Raw genomic sequence first — 18033 nt, 5'->3', positions numbered from 1 at the left:
GGGGAACTCGTAGCCGTTTGCACTAGTACTGCCAATCATGTTGGTCATAGTTTTCAACTCACACTTCAAGTCTCCACGAAAGACCATTGAGCCTTATCAAGATATGGCTCATTGAGGATGATATTTCACACAAGCTCTTTGATTACCTAGGCGAGAAAGTAACGGGGCCAAGTCGTGAATGTTTGACGTTAGTCTCTCAGTCTTGCTTTTCATTGCCGACTTAAACACGTTCTCCTTTTGTTCTACATGCTGTGTCAGAATTCCCTTTTTTTCCCTCCACCACAGGCATGGGTAGAGAAGTCTCAAGGCAACCAACGTACCTAAAACAGGTGCCAGATTTATTTCGGCATCACTGTCGCAGATACCGGCCAGAACGGAGAAATAGGTCGTTAGCATTGATTAGACCTCCTTTCCCGGCTCCGCCGCCGTCTGTCGGCCAACACACACCGCCATCCCCGAGACAGCCATGACTCAAGAACTTGATCCAGCTTTTTGCCCGGTTCCCCGAGTGTCCGTCCGGCGTCCTACGGAAGTGCTCGGGATGGAGCTGCGTACTAGAGCCCTGGGACCAGTACCTTTCTTCCAGGTATGATGCGATCGATCAAATTCATGCCCGGGCTGATAAGCACGATAGAGAACATTTCGCCCGCCAGGTCGCCCTCGGACTTGACCGGCCCATCAGAAACGCGAGCAACTATTGCAACTCGGGTTGGTGGGCAAATATGGAACAGATACAAACCACTGCCAAGTCATTTTGGAACAACCCGGGAAACGGTTGATGCTCCTCGACGCAAATTGGGAGAGCAATACTCCTTAGTAATCGGCGAGAATCCTGACAAGGAAGAAGCTCTGGGTCTACGTGAGACTGAGAGGTAATCAAGGCACAATCACAGCATGCAGTGCACAGTCGGCAGTTCGTGCGTCTACTCGGTGATTAACTGCTGTATTAGGTGACAACCCGAAAGCTTAAACAGAAAAGACAATTTCTCGCTCCGAATTTAGTCTTTTGTCGATCCAGCCCGCAAGTCACCGTACATTGCGCAAAACGGCCTTGACTGCTCACTGCTGTTAAGCCCATGGAAATTGTTGTTTCTCCGACAGTATTCTATAGTGCCAGCTTGCCCCAACTTTGGAACTGCTAGTGCATTTCATATGATCCTTCCGAAGAAAGGGACGAATCGCATTCAAATTAACTTGTTCAACAACACCCTGGAGCTCCAGCAGATGGCAGCACAGACGGGAAAGTTTCTACCAGGGCTTACGCAGGCGGGTGGAACTTTCGTTAGCGTTTTATTGTGATAAAGCATGAAATTCGATTTGTTCCAGTGTAATCTAACAATTTTGGTTTTGGCTGTTTCACTATCCTTTTGGTGTCTTCCCGCCATCCTCCGCCCCGGCCTTTACCAACCTGTTAACGATGCGAGCGTGAACACTCCCCTCGTTACTATGGAGGGAGCTAGATACCCAACGGGTCTCAAAGTCTATGTCATCCGGATCCATATTATATCTGTTCACCTCGCGGGCAAGCATTAGGGCCGTTTGGCCAAAGTCGTCCTTTAAATCTAACGAAGCGCCATGGTCAATGAGAAGATTGACCACATCCTGATACCCCGCTTCAGAGGCATGCATAAGCGCGGTGCGTCCGTCTGTATCCTGAACGTCGGTATTGGCGTTGTTAGATAGCAAAAGCGATACAGCGTCCCTCATCTGCTGATCATCCGAGTACCCTGTGGTGAGTACTGCATGTATGAGCGGTGTCCGATTCTGATGATCTGGGGAGTTGATGTTTATATTGCCGGTCTCCAACAAAATTTTCATCTTAGCCACAGAATTGTTAGCAGCAACACGCAAAAATGGCGTTTGTCCCCATCTGTCAGCAACGTCAGGCTCAAGACTGAGTTCTGACAAAAGCCACTTCAGAACGTCGAGATTGTCTGGCAATTCCGACGTCCACCATACCGCAGACCTGTGGTTTTCGTCTTCAAATGACGGATCAGAATTTCCGATGTCATGAATGGACTTCAGCAAGTCTAGTTTGGGGTATTCGGCACTATTCGAGGCCGGAAGGTATTCCGTGGCAGTGAATAAGATTGGCGATAGACGACATGCTCTCAGGAAATCAGGCTTCAATCTCCTCGCTATGGTTAGAGACATGCGTGTGTATCCATTCTGTATGGAAAACTTGAATGCCATCCATAATTGGTGATCGGTAGCGTTGCAAAAGATCTCCTCACGGTCCAAGAACATCTGCGCGACTTCTTCGTGGCGTTCTTTCAGGGCGTGATGTAGAGCTGTCATTGAATTTGAGTCGTGTAGGGATAGCTGCACTTCACAATTGTTTATCAAGGTGTGTACCGTCGAGGACTGCCCATAGAATGCGGCCACCATCAGAGGCGTCTTATTATCTTGCAGTTCGTTGACAGTCGCTCTGATTTCAGGCCTGCTTGACAGTAAAAGCCGAACGATCTCATTTTGGCCCGTTCTAGCTGCCCACCACAACGGGGATCGGTGACATTCATCAGGTCCACACCGGATAGGGCACTGGCTGTTTAAAATACTTTTTGCCACTGTCTCCAAGCCGCACGATGCGGCAACGATAAGAGGGGTAGGTTTGGCAGGTAGCGGACGCCCGAAATACGTGAACAGCCAAAACGAAAACCAGGACCGTTCATGCTTTGACCCATACAGTCCTGATTCCTGGCCGGATGAGAAACTGTCGTCGCATATAACCTCGCAAAAGCTTTCTGCAAGAGCCGAGCAGTTGACTTTAAAGCTTGCATTGGAGTTTTGCAAGTGCCCGTGCCAGTATAATGCGGCGTACGGGTAGAAAGACAGTCCTGGCGCTTCCCTCGCCCTCTCCAGATTATCGGGACCATACCAGAGCCTGAGGTACTGAATGCATGATTCTGCCAGAATGGATTGCGAGTCCACAGAATTAAAGGTATTTTTCCAAAGGAAAGGTTCTTTTGAACCATCTTCCATTCGCCTTGGTTGCGTGATCTGTTGCCCAGCGTCGTTCGGAACCAGGAACTCTTTCGCAGTTTGGTGAATAAAGTATATCTTATCGTCGATGACAGTGACAAATAATCCACACGTGGCTCTCAGCGTGTCCTTGAATCGGTCCAGCGGTTCCAGTTGAATATCTCCCAATTTCTGATGTTTTTCGGATACAGCCAAAGCCATGGCCATTTGTTTTAGTGTCATCGGCTCAGAGGCTGCGATGACAATATGTAGAAGCTTGCGTGCCATAACAACGTCGTAACTTCGGTTGAGGATTCTTTCGTACAGTCGATCGAGACCCTCAGGTATGCTGCCAAGAATCTCTTCTACATTGTCTTTGGTAAATGAAAGAATGTTTTCGACCACGTCCAAAGCTAGCTTCACCCAAAGGTATGTCCTATTCTCTGTTCTCATCACCTCGGTCTCGAGAAACTTTGTCTCATCTTCTCCGAGACCTAGGGATACAGAGATTTGACGGACTCGGCTCCTGGTGAAGATGTCTATCTCTCTAGCAATTTTCGTTGCCTGTGAATCGTCTTCTCCGCGCAAGTGAATAGTTGGCCAGCTGGTCTCTAGCTGTCTGAATCCACGCTCAATCTGGATATAGGGCCGTGATGTGACGATGAATTTCAGCGCGAATTGATCGGGTGGATTCATGTAAAATTTGCTCAAGGCTGCGACTAGTTCTCGACGATCAGCTTCTTGGCATTCGTCCAATGCATCCAAAACACAGAGCAGTTGAAATTTCCTTCCAGATGCAACTCGAAGAAATAGCTCAAATAAACTTGAGAAGGACTCTGTCAACCGCGCCCCTTCATTCTCGAATTCGCTTATTATTTGCTCATTCAAAAGACCTGGCTGAAGCGTGAAAAGCTGTCGCAGAATGGAGCAGATAGCTCCAGCAGCCGTCCTTTGGTCAGGAAAATCTTCTTTGAAGAAGAAGTAGCAAACCACGCGCTTCGGATCGTTGCGGAGGACATGATCTACTAGGAATCTAGAAAGAACGGATTTCCCACATCCCGGGTCGGCAGATACCCAGAGAAGACTTGAACGTGCTGAATCTGCCCAATCACGAAAGAGATTGTGCTTGACAAACCACTCGCAGGTTCCTTCTACTCTCTCTGGATTAATATCTTTGCGAGAACGGTATGGACAAATATCCAGAAGCTTCAAGCATTGGATTTGTCGCTGACGTATCATGTCATTCGCGGTGAACTGAAGCTGACCCTTCGTTACGTCAAGTATGCCTCTCAAATCGTGATAGTCGAGAAACCTGTGAAGCCTGTCGTCTGTGACCAAGTCTGCAAAAGCACGGCACTCGCCATCGGCCGCTTTGACGTCGTTCATGAGGACTTTCCAAGTTTCCCCTCGGAAGGTATCTCGAAGAAATTGGCTAGCTCTTGCACGTTGACTATAACACAGCATTCGGGCTTGAAATTCCAAGATCATGGCGTAAAGTCTGACGAGGTTGTTTTCAAACTCATGCTTGAGTTCTTCGGCAGCCTTGTCTTCCACGGAGCCTACTCGAACTCTCGAGAGGTATACAGCTTCCATTACCATGTATCTGCAAATGATCGATGCTATATCTTGGAGACCTTTGAAAAGCACTTCCCTCTGGTCCGCCTGTCGAATCAAAAGCTGGATGTCCGTTAGTCAGCAATTCCTGCTGGGGCGCTCCAGAATCGGAGTTGATTATGTGCTCACATTGAGAATCACCACCACGCCTGCACAAGCAGCGGACGCATGGGGATCGGTGCTGGAGGCAGCCGTTATCAAGTCTTTGGCGGCGGCGATGTGTTTGATCACGTTGATGAGGTATGGATCGATGTTGAACTGAAATTTTCCCGTTCCGATGATGAGTTGGCGGCCTCTTAGCTCCTCAGCCTTGGCTTCGAGAAACTTAGCTGCTTGTGCGGGCTGGAGGCCACTAAGGGGCTGGCCGTTTCCATTTAAGGAAGCAATGCCAAATTCATATTCTAGAGTCTTCAAGTACTGGTCGATCAAGGTGCGCTTTTCGCGGTCCTGGTCGTCTCTCAGCATGTTGGCAGCTCTAGTCCAGAGGTTTGGCAAGGTCTCCTCCGGAGTCTGCTCGGACGTTTCCCACAGGTCAATGCAGCCCAACTCGTCCATATCGGTATCTCCGTCATAAAAGCCCGTAGGTGTCGTTGAGCGGCGAGAGCCAAGGCTTGAAGGTATGGGTGAAGCGGTTCGTATGGTGGACGAAGGGACATTGAGACGACTCGGCGCTGGGGAGGCTGTGAGAGACGGCTGATCCTTCGCTTCCTCTTTGTCCCTCCCTTTCAATCTGTTCCATAACCGTCGTGTTTTAGAGGCTGACATCGTATGTTAAGGCTGCGGGGTTTGAGACTTCGGTTGATATTTTGAAGTGACCTTGGTAAGAATGCGACAGAAATGAGGGGAAACGAGTGATAGGTATCTTTCTCCGCGGCTGAATGTGCCTCATGACCGCATACGTTGATAGGCTACACTAAAGTGAGACAAGTCAGGATTATTATTGGTTGCCTCTTTTGGTGCCAGCCTGCTTGATTCCTGCAGGTGCCTTAGTGGACTTATGCTTGGCGTCAAGGACGGTAATACGCTCAAAAGCAGCTATTGGGTTAATTGTGGATCTTGCATGTCGTTTCTACAGTAATTAGCCCCAATATCATCGATAAACCCGGTTATTGCGCTGCATAGCCTTTGCAACATGCGGTGCAGTTTCCCGTTCGCATTACATTCAACACTGACTCTGTGTTATTTCTAACCGATAACAACCGAACGTTGGCGGATTAAACTTGAACAAGTGATATTTGTAACCGCCATTGGTACCTCTTTCATATCATTCTATGTATTTTACTTGGACCTGTCGCTGATTGCTGACTTTGAGCTACCCCTTTCACGTGTTGGAAGCCAATTACGACAATCTTCCACGCTGAATTGGCCAATGTAGATGGACAGTCGCTGGAATTCGGGATGAGTTTTGCTACCCGGGCGGATCGTAAGCATGGATGACGATAGAGACGAGAACGACGATGGTAGCGACAATAATAGGGACAAGGACGATAGGGGTGATGGTGACGATAGATGAAGTAGAACTATCAATATAAAATAAACTCTTAGACCTAACATGATAGTTATCCGCCCGGTTAGTCAGAAGTATCCAACCGGATAGCAAAACTCCTCTAAACAAACTTACGCACGACTTCCACCGATAGAACAAAAGCGTCCCTGCCCCCTCTTAATTTCAAGTTTGTCGCAAGGACGCCTAGATACAAGGTCTCCTCATGCTCACGTGCCCGGGTTGCGAACATGTCCATGCTGTCCTCTTGTCAACGGAGGTTGGCATGATCTTCACGGACACATTTCGGACTTGTAAGATTCCTAAATCTAGACCTCGAGAGTCATATAGTCAGGGGGTATGGCCGTCAAATATCCGTGGGTCGTGCTATAAGACGTTTCCGAGGTCGTCATTATCATATCTATAACTAGACCCTCAGTGCTATTTAACTCGATTACGGGTAATGTCACGGATTGGCGGCGGGCGCACTCCAATTATGTTCAGCGTCGTCAATGTTGTCTTTAACATCATTGTGGTGTCCGTAACACATGAAAGAAATGGAGTTTGTAAGGTCCAATAGCAATTCGCGTCTGGCTGCCCAATCATCGGTCCAAAACACTCAGTACAAAGCCAAGCCAAGCTTAAACAAACATAGAAAGTTCCGATCCAACCCAGTACGCCTCGCCATTCCACTGGGTATCATGTCAACCAACGTCCTGTCCAGAATGCCATCCATGTAATGCCAGTACACCGTCCAAAAGCCGAGTATTAACTCTCCAATCGCACAAAACAGCCTTCTCAAATCATAGCAGTAGCTCTGCCGGACATGATCTCAACGGAGTCGTATGAGGTGATGGGGCCAGAGCGACGACGATGCTCGCGCTCCTAGCGCTCGGATCGGGGAGTGTTGGTGGGGACTGCAGGGGCCCTGTCAATGACGGCAGTGATGGAGCTGACCTGCGACTGCGAAGTGGGGAGGAGAGAGACGTCAGTCCAGTAATTCTCGATTTGCTCGTTGGTGTCGTTGCGGGGAATAGTAGCCATGATGTTCGCCTCAGTGACGACGTAGTTATCGGGATGATCGACGGCCTGTCCGACAGCCTCCTCCTCAGGGATCTCGGTGATTTGAACTGCGCGAGGAGCAGAGTCAACCTTATCCGACTGCTGCATGCTCTGAATCCGCTGTTCGCGTTGGGAGGCAGCGCCGAGGGTGCGTCGATGCTCAATCTCGCGGGGGCTAGCCGGGATGTGAGTCTCGTTACAGGCTCTGGGCATGATGGAGCGGCCTCTGCTCTCTTCGTCGACGTGAACGGACCTGCGAAAGCGGAACATGAGGATCCAGATGACGGAGGTGAATGCGAAGAGGCAAAGGCTGATAATCTCCCAGATTGCAAGCCAGAAAGGGGTTCTCTTGGTGAAGTAGTGAATAGTAGCGAAGATGGTCGTGGAAACGGTAAAGTTGATGAGGAAGAACAAAGCGAAGAGGGTGCATCCATAGAACATGTCCTTCTGAGTGCTGATGCGTTGGTACCACCAAGTCTTGGGCTTGATAGCACTGTTTCGCTTGCCATGGCCGTTGCGAAGGCCGAACTTGAGGAGTCGGCGGCTCCAGTCGAAGAAGTTGCCGCTGCGATTCTTGCGAGGTTGAGGAGCATCGGGTGCGGGCCCAGCGGGGCGGAAAGGGGTCTCGACCAGCCGGGGGAAGTGGCGGATCTGGTGAGGGGCGTGAGGCAAGTGAAGGCTGAGGTTCGCGGGATGAAGAGCGAGCATGCGAGCGTGGGGATGATTGATCTGAAACTCATCAAGCGACTCAGTCATGCTGACTTCAGGAGGATGGCTGTGTCTGACATCCAGCCACTGCGTGGTCGACGCCGTCACGCTGCGGGTCATGGGGACCATAACGGAGGGGCGTGGGGTCGCATTCTGGAAAGGCCAGCGAGGAGTTCCCAGGGCCGCGTGTGAAGATCTGGGGACCGAGAGAGGCTGTCTTGGGAAGATCATCGACTCTCCGCGGACGTTGGTGGGAGTATCGTCATTGATCTGCAGATCCGAGGACTCGCTCGAAACGGGCGAGGGAGGAGTAGGGGTCGCGGGACGAGGATCAAGCTTGCCCTCCTTGTCGGACTCCTCAGAGACGCTGTCGCAATTGGGCTCAACGATTTTCGGGGTCGCAGGAAGCTTGAAAGACGTGAACTCCTCAACCGAGGGGTAAGCCACGCCCTGGCTAGCAACAGCGGTTGTGGCCGTGCTGAAGGAGGCTTGGCCTGGAAGGGGAGACATGATTAAGATGATGTTATCGTGATACCAAAAGAATGTAAGGATTGACGTGCGCGCCTTGTGAATGCGGACACGCAAAAGCGAAAGACTGAAGATACTGGCGATCACCAAAAGAGTGTATTGTGAGAGAGTGTGGGTGGTGAGAGGGAAGAAGAAAGAGCGTGTGGAAGGCAAAGTCAAAAAAGAAGGTGGGTGGTGAAAACTCTTTTGCCCTGCGTGGGTAAACAAAAGAAGTTGAGGAAGGAGTGTGTAATCTGGAGTTGTTCAGAGGAAGGAGCGACTTGACGTGAGGCTGATGGCGACGCGACGTTGGTACAAAGGAGACGACAGAGGAAGGAGCGAGGCCCAGGTGCAGAGGCAGGTGCAGCCCAGCAGAATTATTCCATGACGCAGCTTGTATTTTTTAAATCGCCATCATGTAGAAAATGAATGGACTGGTGTATAATTCAACCAACAGAAGATTTCAGCAGTTGCTCTTGAAGCCACCGTCTTGACACAAGCCAGAGACTCGGCCCTCAACCACAGAAGCGGGTGAAGTGAGGTTATCGCGAGGAAAGAAAGGAACAGGCCGCCAGCCCGGACGTCCCCCGATTAATATTGCAGTCCATTGACTCAATTCCAAACCAACCCTGGAATGTTTCGTTGCCCACAGCAATTATCCTACGTTCCATGTCTCTGCATCAGGTAAAAACGGTGCAAGTTTTGTTGTCGTGTCTCAGATATTTTTCTCCAAATTGGGTCAAGCCTTGATGGTCAACTTCGGCTACATGGTTTCCAGAGGTGCACCCCACGTGGTGGGGGCCGGTGATCGACACAGATCATTGGATAATGGGTCGACCCCGGATTTTTGAACAGACGCATGCGGCCTTGAGTTGGGTCTTTGTTTACGAGATTGCGGCGGAGGAACGTTTGGTGGTCTGAGGCATGTTATCGGTTGAGTCGGGATCTTGTCAACAGAGCGGGCCGAGATCAAGAGGAATTGCCGAGCCCAGGCGGCGCAGGTCGGTGGGAAACGAGTCTGTTTCGGCAAGAAGTGCCGCCCAGATTAAGACTGAGGCGTTGAACAAGGCTTTAAAATCGAGGCCATCAAATATTCACATGTTTAATGTCCCATGCGTAAGGTGTTTCTTCGCACCGGTGATGATGTTTTCCAACTCAGAGAGCATTACCTAGAGAAATGTGGAGCTTGAAAGTCACCGACTTGCCGGGCTGCCAATTGAGAAAGTCTTCGTCGCCAATTTTGCACTCTCCAGTCATGAAAAAATTCGAGCAGGAGAAGTGGCATCAAGACCGCTGGATGAAGAAGATCGTGGATGCGTGATGCAGAGGCCGAACGGAGATGCCCCGCACTCTGCCGGCGGAACCCCACCTCAACGGAAACACTGGTGCAGATCCCGTCACCGGGTGCCCAAAACGCGGCCCGACGTGCTTCTCCCGGCGTTTGCGCGAGGATTTATGTCAAAAGATTCACGCTTCGTTGAAAGGAGATCAAATCTTGGATCTCGATTCTTGTCATTGCAATGAGGCTCAGCATCTTAGGGAGGTTTCCTGCCAGCCAAATAATGAGTCAATGACATCATCCAACACCAACGCCGTGATGTCACTCAACAATCTGACGCCGCGTTCATCGAGGAATGCTTGTGAAAGTGCACCTGGATTTAAATACTCCGCAATGGTCATGCAAAGCCATAGTCTTGTTGGTTTTTACAAACTTTTCGCAATCGACATTTCGCACCACGTCGCACCATGCATGGACCGAAATCTGCAACGATCATTCACGAGAAGGAAGGTGCGGACGGCTACGGCCCCGCCTTCGCGACTGCCGTTCCCAATTGCCCAGCCACATACCGCCGACCCCCGGCGGTGAACGCGGGCAGAACAATCGAGGCGGCTGGTGTGGCGCATGCCAACTTCGCGCCGTCGGCTGGAAAGCCGCGAGGAAGCGAGGACTACTCTGATAACTTCAGCGACTATGTAAGACTTGAATATCGCGACTGGCCCTCTCGAGCTAATCACTATCTTAGACCGTATTGCAACAACATGTGCTCTTCTGGGACCGCGACAACGACGGCATCATCACCCCCATTGACGTCTGGGTCGGCTTCAGGGACCTGGGCTTCAACATACCGACGTGTCTCCTGGCGTGTACCGTGATCCCGTTCGCGTTCTCGTACGGCACCGTCATGCAGCATTCGTACCTGCCCGACCCTTTCTTCCGGTTATACGTTGACGGCATGCACAAGGCGAAGGTAGGCCTTCCTCTCTGCCGCAAAGAGCGTATAACTGACTTGAACACAGCATGGCTCCGACTCGGGCGTCTACGATAGCGAAGGTCGCTTCGTCCCCCAAAGATTCGAAGACATTTTCGCAAACTGCAGTGCGAGGAAAGACAACACATTGACCTTCAGAGAGGTCTTTGACCTGATGAGCAGGAATCGCTGTGCCGTTGATCCGTTTGGAGTAGGTCACCATCGCGACATGCCCATCAATCAAAGCTTCGCGACTGACTCTGTGATTAGTGGCTCGCTTCCTTCTTCGAATGGGTTACGACATGGATGCTGCTGGCCGACGATGGAAAAGTTCACAAGGAAGATCTCAGGAGAGTTTACGATGTAAGTCCCGGACTGAGGTATGTGATGGCCAGTCGCTGATAGTTTTGCTCTCCAGGGTTCGTTGTTCTGGGACATTCGAGAGAAAAGGCGCTCTGGCGAAGGGTGGAAACAGGGATGGGGACTTGGTGGTGATGGCTTCATCGGCTATCGGAAGAGGATCGGCATTCATCTGTGAAGTTTGGCAGGCTGCCAGAGCCTCCTTGATAGACAGAGATCTGATGGACCACCATGCGGCCTCATCTGGAGGTTATCGTTTGATTTCCATGCCATTCAATTGTGATCCCGTGCCAACTATCGACGCCCAACCTGATGCTTCTACTCTTACATCCCCAGTACCCAGACTCCCAAACTCCAAATTCACCCATCCGTCACCTCACTTCTTCTCCGCCCACTCCCCCTTCTTGTAAACGCCGCCAGTCTTCAAACACTTCGCACCCGATCCCTCCGCCGCAGCCCGAGCCCGCTGCGCCTGCTGCTCATTATTACTCGGCCGTCCACTCACCAGATTCATCTCCATGTCCGCCCGCTCCAGCTGCCTCAAAACCTGTGCGCGGATATTGATGTGGAAGAGCACCTTCTTCTTGTGCTGCACAGCCCACACAAACATCACAATCGCGCCCACGAAGCCCACCGCGCTGCAGGCCATCCACGCCCACCAGCCCGCGCCCATCTCAGGCTCCCCGCCCCGGCCGCCATCCGTGACGACGACGATGATGGACGCGAGGAAGCTGACCATCAGGGCGATGCCGACGAGCAGGATCGTGCGGTAGGTGGACTTGTTCGCCACGAGCCGCCCGTCGCCCGTCTCGTCACCGAAGGCTCTAACCCGGTGCAGGCCGAGGACGCGGTCGAGCTTGTCCCAGGCGGAGGTCTTCTTCTTCTCCTTCACAGGCGCGGTATTGTTGGCGTCATTGGTCTTCGGGGCTGGCCTGGTCCGGGTGTCGACGACTTGCAGGTGATGCGGGGACTGGATGTTGACGGTCTTGGCGGGGGGGACGTTGGTGCTGGGGCCCGCCTCCGGGTCCGTGTTCTTAACGCGGATGGAGGGGATGTTGGGGTCTGTCGAGACGATGTTGTCGGTTGCAACGGCTGGTTCCGGGAGGGGCCAGTCTTCGGCGGTGAGCTGGAAGGGAGAGTTGTTCGCGTAGGAAGTGCGGTTGCGGCGTGGGATGTTGAGGGGCTCGCAGGGCGGGAAGGGGTTGGGCTTGGGGCGGCCGTTCTCGAGCTTCATCATTCGCTCTGCGAGTCTGTTCATGCCGGCGTTGACTTTGGTGGGAGTGGGAGGGACCTCAGAGCCGGTGGCCTTGTTCGGGGCGATGGTCTTTGGAGCGGTGGGCGCGTCGTCGGTCTTGACTCCCAAGGCCTTGGCAGTCTCGACTGGGGCATCTTGAGGGTTGGCGGCCATGTCGACGGCGGCCTGTGGTTTCCTGGGGGTTGTCAGTTGCGTCGCTCGAAAATTCAGAGAAGATTGAATTCGCTGGGAGAAGGGGGCACTGATGGTACTGATGGAGCAACTTACGGGGACTCTTGGCTGTCGGCCATTTTGTAGGCTTGGTCACCTTTGATCGGCCTGCTGCGAACAATGCTTTGTGAGCTTCCCTGGGAGACAGTCCGCGACGGGGTCAAAGGGGCGTCACACCAGCGTATGTGTTGAGACAATGCGAGGGAGTGGGAACAATGCCTCGATGGAAGGTTATCGAAGTTCCTTCAAAGCTGTGATGCTCCTTGATCCGTGACAACGAGAGTCAAAAGAAGGTCTTTGTGAGATTTCGAGGTTTGAAGTTGGAAAGAGGGAAGAGAGGAGAATATTCGAAATTATTTTTGAGGGACAGGACGAGAGGTGTCACATGACGCCCCAGCCGCCATGGGAAGACCACGCTCTCAAGTGGTGGTGCGGCTGTGTCATTGTTGTTGTTGATATTGGAACGCGACTTGATCCTATCGTGGTGGTGTTGTAGCTGAGGGCGCGAGCTGTGAGTGAACTTAGGAAGTTGAGCTAAGGTGGGGTCACCAGCAGGCGTGGTTTAAGGAAATGGGAACCAGTCAGGCAAGATGGCTTTGTTGGTTGGAGAGAGTCCAGAAATAATAGTGCCATAGGTAAAGGAGATGACAGAATAGCTGAATGAAAGAGGGTTCAATGTCTGTTACACCGCATTGTCAAGTTATGCTCCTGGTAGAGAGAGAACCATGTGGCGGCACCGATATCTCATTCCAGAACTTGACAGCAACTTCTCTTTCATTACACTCCTTGAAGGCAATGGGAGCAATGGCGAAACGGACGAAACTCTCGCTTGTTATCTCGGAAGTCCAATAGTGCCAGCAGTAAATAGCTGCTTCTTTTCCAGGGCTTCGCCGGCCGAGAACACCATTCGCGAGTTTGCCACCTCTGCATTCTGATTCTTCAGTCTATCGCCGAGGATGCCGTGATGAAGTCTATCTTTCAAGGTCTCAAAGAGAATATTTTCTCAAGTGTAGCCCTCCCTCAGCCGTTTCAATAATGAGACACAGGTCAACCTTCGGTATGCAAGATGATCAGATCTTCAGCCATCCTGAATATCCTATTCGACCCAGACCGAGGTACCCCACATATCCCAACCACGATAAGATTTGTTGGCACGTCACTTTATGTACCAAGTCAACGTCCGTGACAGGATCCTCGATCATCCGTGGATATCCGCCTCCACTCGACCCTCTCACGCCCCTCAACAGACCCCACGTCTCGCTGCGGGAACCCGCTCAAGCGGAGAACAGCCCACTCAAGTGCACAACTTTCACGATCATCAACACGGGCAAGATGGCCGAGCGGTCTAAGGCGCTAGCTTCAGGTGCTAGTCTAGAAATAGGCAAGGGTTCGAATCCCTTTCTTGTCAATACATGAGGCGTGATGCCTTCACTTTTTGTTGTTCGTTGCACTTTTAGACTTTTAGGATCACCAGCGATGTTTCCTCTCCTTTGGATGCAATAGTATTGCAGGGCTTGTTCTCGTCAGTCTTTGGGAGCTGTACTGTCGTCTTTGAAAGCAAGCCTTGGTTTCTGAACCTCCAGACGGACGCAATTCTGGGATAGAATGTTGTCCCTTGGTTCAAATCAAGCGTAGATTGCATGTGGAACAGTATCATAACAGCAGATGATGTTAATATGGAATATTTCCGTTACCTTCCAATCATCATTTGCGCAACCTCAAACTCGATTCAAACTCCATTCATTTCCGCTGTTGTAGTGAAACCTCCTCCGAAAGTTCCTTCTCGTCCCCGATGCCCCTAAATGCTCTGCATTAACTGTCTCCGACGTCGCCGTCACGCTACATGCCTACTTGGGTTCTGTCTTGATCCTCTTTGCCTCTCTCGATGTGTCGTCTGCCACCCGCTTTCTCTCGGCAGCACGCGGTTCCCTTTTTCCGAATGCGAATCTTGTGGGCGCTATGGCGTTCAGCACCTGAGCGAATGTTTTCTTGTAGTCCACCTTCGCTAACTCCGCAACCACGGCCGGATAGGAATCCTTGATGGCGTCGCAGAGTCAAATCGTAAGAACGGGATTATCCTCCGTGCGGGAAGGGTCGACACATAGTCTGCTCAACCACATGCGAGCGGCATAATGGCTTACGTACTTGTACTTTGCCGGATCGGTGTTTGCGATGCATCTGACCTGGGCGGCTATCATGGCCCGGGTTGGTTTGAACCATTTGCAGATGACATTGTACAAGGGCCTGGGGCAGCCGCCCTGAACCCAGTTGTCGTATTCAACGTGATGCGGATAATCTGCGTGATAAAAGTCTGTCGGAGGGGTGAGCTCGTCATGAGCGCCCAGGCCGACTAGAGTGATGTAGGGAATGGAATAGAGGATTGTCATGTATGCCTTTGCCTGAGCCCGATGATTTTCCCACGAGAGGTCAAACCATGGATTTTCGGACGGTCCGCCGTCTTGACAGGTTACGAATTCCCATTGATAGGGAGTGAGACTTTTCTGGGTAGCTTTCTGCCATGCTGGGAAACCGCTTCGGTCTTGCAGGGTTGGGATTTCTTTGGACATGGCGACAGTGCTGGAATCTTGAATAAGAAAAGGAAAGAAAAAAGGAAAGAAAAGACGTAATTTGAAATTTCGTCTGGATGAAAAGAAGTTTTAGAATAGGAAGTGCTTCGGACTGCTCACGTTTATCTCGAGAGGGCCCACGAGGACCTAAGGGGTTAGAAGAGGCCGGAAACGTTAAGTGGCGGCGAGCGTAGCGAATAGCATCTCTGGCTCTAAAGCTCTACGTCGCTAGTCATACAACGAAGCAGACGTTGATAGGAGGTAGGAAAGGGGCGCGCTAAACGCCTATGTCTCGGTTACTAAGGAGATGGCGGGTTGGCTGGCTGAGGAACGAGTGGCATGTGAGGAAGAATTCTGCGTGGGTCCCCCAGCGCAGCCTCGATCCCTCTAGGTGACATATCACATTTGAAAACAGCGCAACATCCAAGAAGAAACGACTGTAATATTCCGACTGCTTTTGAGTATGCGCGCAACAAGACAGACAACAAGTCCGGTCGCCGTCCTCAACCTTAGTCACTGGCCTCTTCCTTCCTTGTCTTACTTCCTCATCGTCCCTCCTCGTCTTCCTTCCTGAACCCCCTCGTCCTTAGTGTCTGCCCCCATACCCCTGATTTATGATGTATAATCGTCGGAGGATATCGACAACGACAGGACCCATCATGGACGTCTCTGACGCCCTGGTAGCTAGTTTTCGAGTATTGCGATGAGGCCATCCCACGATATAGCCCTGCTGTCGCCCAGCTCGTTCGGAACCAGCGCAGGGTCGTACACCTCCATACCTCTGTATAGAAGCAGGGCCAGAATCTCATTTGGCGTCGTTGAATCCTCAACAGCGGCGATCTTGACCAGCTTCGCGAACGAGGCGAAGTCTTTTCTGGATTGGTAGATGCGAAAGGGTGACGAAACCAGGCTCAAGACGTGGATGGCTCTCTGCGAAATCGATGGGGCGAGGAATCTCTTGATGAGTTCGAGTAGTTTATTCGGATCGTTTCTGGCGGGGAAAGTAGAGCCACAATGCCTGAGGCCGTCGATGATCTCGGTGGACAGGGAGTTGTACATCAAGTCGTACAAGGCCTCTGGCGGACCGAGAGTCATCAAATACATCAACTCGTTGTCGGAATTCGTAAATCGCACTGGATTGCCCTGAATATTGGTGCGGTATACTTGACAATACGCAAGAAGCGACGATGACCAGGGACTCCAGTCACGACGATCGCGAAGGGCAGGTAAGGGCGGGGTTTCTCCAGCCATATTGATGGTACTGCAAGCGTTGTTTCTGTAGCTGAGACTGTGAAGCAAAACCAAAAGCGGAAGCAAATGTTGTGTTGATGTTGGAGATGTGTGGAAGAGAGGAGATTGACGATGCGTGTCGTTGTAAGACGGCGAGAGTGGAAATGGTCGATACGGTACCGACCTAGTGAAGGCCGCCTAGAGGAATGTTCTTTCCTCCACGAGCCTCGAGTTGGTGACCAACTGCCAGTGAAGGTGCAATAACTGTGACGGCAGCAGCTCACATGGGAGATGGAAGTTGACGAGCGCTGCTCCAAAACTGGCTACAATGTATCACGCCTTCCCCCGTTTGAAGGCCAACACAGCGTCCTAGTTTCCCAATCGGACGCGGTTGACGTGGCTCTTAGTCTCGTCTTGGCCGTCGCTCCTGTCGTCCTCATCCACGTCGTCCGTATCGTCGCCGTCGTCTCCGTCGTCCTTGTCGTCCATGTCCTTCCTCATCCTCGTCACTGCCGCCTCATCTACTTGGATCGGAAAGTGCTCGAAAACACCAATCGAAGGATGGAAGTTGCGAACAACCAAGCCCAATGCAAGCACGCTTTGGCGATAAATCCCTTCGACAACTTCACGGCAGTCGCCACATCTACGACGGTGATTCCTTACCTTTGCAATTGCTTCTCAGCAAACAACCAGCCAAACATCCCAGCAGCACAAGCGCAATGGAAGCGATTCAGGGTCCAGCGGTACTTCAGGTACTGCCGCACGCCACACAGCACGGGCCATCGCTGAGATGCCCAATTAACCCCCCACAATCAACGACAATACTGCCGAGACAGGCAGGTGGAGACGCCCTCAGCCCTTTCAGTGCGTACCGCAGAGGTTCTCCCACCGGCTCGGCGGCCACATCTTTGGACAGGCCACTGAACGCCCTGATTCAGGGGCAACCGCGTGCTCGGGAGGGGTCATGCCTGCGCAGAACACTGATTCGACATCATCCGCTTTCTGGATCACCTCATCGGTCAGATTGCATGGGAGATGCCTTCAACATCTGCCGGTGGTGTTTCCCATGCCAAGCAGAGTCAAATAAGGCAAATATGTAAAACAGTTTACCGGGCGGTGCATCCTTTAAACGAGCCATAATGGTAATCCTCGAAATAACATCGACGCGAGATTTACGAGATGGTCGGCTTGTGGGGAAATCTCCTGTCCCAGCTCTCATCATGTGACACGACAACCCAGGGCGCCCCTGTTTCAAACGTTTATCTCAACTTATATTATTCCCCGACTTTCAGCATGGGTTCTATAAATATTGAAGTTCATGCAAACCGCCGATCTTGATAAGAAACCAAGGATATCCAGGTGTCTAGGCGCGTAGACTGCCAAACTCGGCCAATGGGCTGTCAAACTACAGCACTTGGTACGACAAGGTTCGCAAGGGAGGCGACGAACGCAATTAATTGCTATTGAACTTGAAATCACGTCAGCTTCGCTTGCGCTTGATGGTATTACGCGCGCCTTTAACGCCGGAAAACATGACTTGGTTTGACCAGCAAGGTGGGAAAACGCCGACCAGCCAAGCGAATTGTTGAACCACGCAAGTCATTCGACCTGAATGATTCCAGACGGCAATCCTAACGAGGGGCTTTGCGGCCGCTGCGAGCCCGAGGCTGGTCCATGATAACAAGCACCGATACCAGGAGACGAGTGAAAGTAGAATCTCGATGCGTTGCCCAGTCGTGCAGGCTCTGGCCATGCGATAAGCCTTCAATCTGGCAATCTGCGTCTTCAGCCATGGAAATTTACATTATCATGCTATTGTTACAAGAT

At 51.6% G+C, this 18033-nt stretch overlaps 8 protein-coding genes across 8 annotated transcripts; 1 reads left to right on the top strand and 7 right to left on the bottom strand.

Moving 5' to 3' along the window:
- Nucleotides 1–1359: 1359 nt before the first annotated feature.
- GCG54_00015119 (Vegetative incompatibility protein HET-E-1) lies at nt 1360–4200 on the bottom strand (the record flags this gene model as incomplete). Its single annotated transcript, XM_045414934.1, has 1 exon — nt 1360–4200. One exon carries the CDS (start codon nt 4198–4200, stop codon nt 1360–1362), a length of 2841 nt encoding a protein of 946 aa, XP_045261056.1.
- Nucleotides 4201–4393: 193 nt separating this feature from the next.
- GCG54_00015118 (uncharacterized protein) lies at nt 4394–5130 on the bottom strand (the record flags this gene model as incomplete). Its single annotated transcript, XM_045414933.1, has 3 exons — nt 4394–4411; nt 4465–4638; nt 4705–5130. 3 exons carry the CDS (start codon nt 5128–5130, stop codon nt 4394–4396), a joined length of 618 nt encoding a protein of 205 aa, XP_045261055.1.
- Nucleotides 5131–6943: 1813 nt separating this feature from the next.
- On the bottom strand, nt 6944–8338 carry GCG54_00015117 (uncharacterized protein; the record flags this gene model as incomplete). The annotated part of the gene is made up of 1 exon (XM_045414932.1): nt 6944–8338. The coding sequence occupies one exon, from the start codon at nt 8336–8338 to the stop codon at nt 6944–6946; it is 1395 nt and encodes a 464-aa protein (XP_045261054.1).
- A 1743-nt stretch (nt 8339–10081) lies between these two features.
- On the top strand, nt 10082–11122 carry GCG54_00015116 (putative peroxygenase 3; the record flags this gene model as incomplete). The annotated part of the gene is made up of 5 exons (XM_045414931.1): nt 10082–10309; nt 10360–10584; nt 10634–10795; nt 10855–10947; nt 11003–11122. 5 exons carry the CDS (start codon nt 10082–10084, stop codon nt 11120–11122), a joined length of 828 nt encoding a protein of 275 aa, XP_045261053.1.
- A 198-nt stretch (nt 11123–11320) lies between these two features.
- On the bottom strand, nt 11321–12489 carry GCG54_00015115 (uncharacterized protein; the record flags this gene model as incomplete). Its single annotated transcript, XM_045414930.1, has 2 exons — nt 11321–12374; nt 12467–12489. 2 exons carry the CDS (start codon nt 12487–12489, stop codon nt 11321–11323), a joined length of 1077 nt encoding a protein of 358 aa, XP_045261052.1.
- Nucleotides 12490–14256: 1767 nt separating this feature from the next.
- Nucleotides 14257–14976, bottom strand: GCG54_00015114 (uncharacterized protein; the record flags this gene model as incomplete). The annotated part of the gene is made up of 2 exons (XM_045414929.1): nt 14257–14445; nt 14551–14976. 2 exons carry the CDS (start codon nt 14974–14976, stop codon nt 14257–14259), a joined length of 615 nt encoding a protein of 204 aa, XP_045261051.1.
- Nucleotides 14977–15660: 684 nt separating this feature from the next.
- Nucleotides 15661–16227, bottom strand: GCG54_00015113 (uncharacterized protein; the record flags this gene model as incomplete). The annotated part of the gene is made up of 1 exon (XM_045414928.1): nt 15661–16227. The coding sequence occupies one exon, from the start codon at nt 16225–16227 to the stop codon at nt 15661–15663; it is 567 nt and encodes a 188-aa protein (XP_045261050.1).
- Nucleotides 16228–16575: 348 nt separating this feature from the next.
- On the bottom strand, nt 16576–16907 carry GCG54_00015112 (uncharacterized protein; the record flags this gene model as incomplete). The annotated part of the gene is made up of 2 exons (XM_045414927.1): nt 16576–16849; nt 16870–16907. 2 exons carry the CDS (start codon nt 16905–16907, stop codon nt 16576–16578), a joined length of 312 nt encoding a protein of 103 aa, XP_045261049.1.
- Between the last annotated feature and the right edge of the window lie 1126 nt (nt 16908–18033).

Source organism: Colletotrichum gloeosporioides (genome assembly GCF_011800055.1).
Source record: "Colletotrichum gloeosporioides strain Lc1 chromosome Unknown consensus_66, whole genome shotgun sequence".
NCBI classification, from domain to species: domain Eukaryota; kingdom Fungi; phylum Ascomycota; class Sordariomycetes; order Glomerellales; family Glomerellaceae; genus Colletotrichum; species Colletotrichum gloeosporioides.
This window is presented reverse-complemented; position numbering and strand designations above follow the sequence as displayed.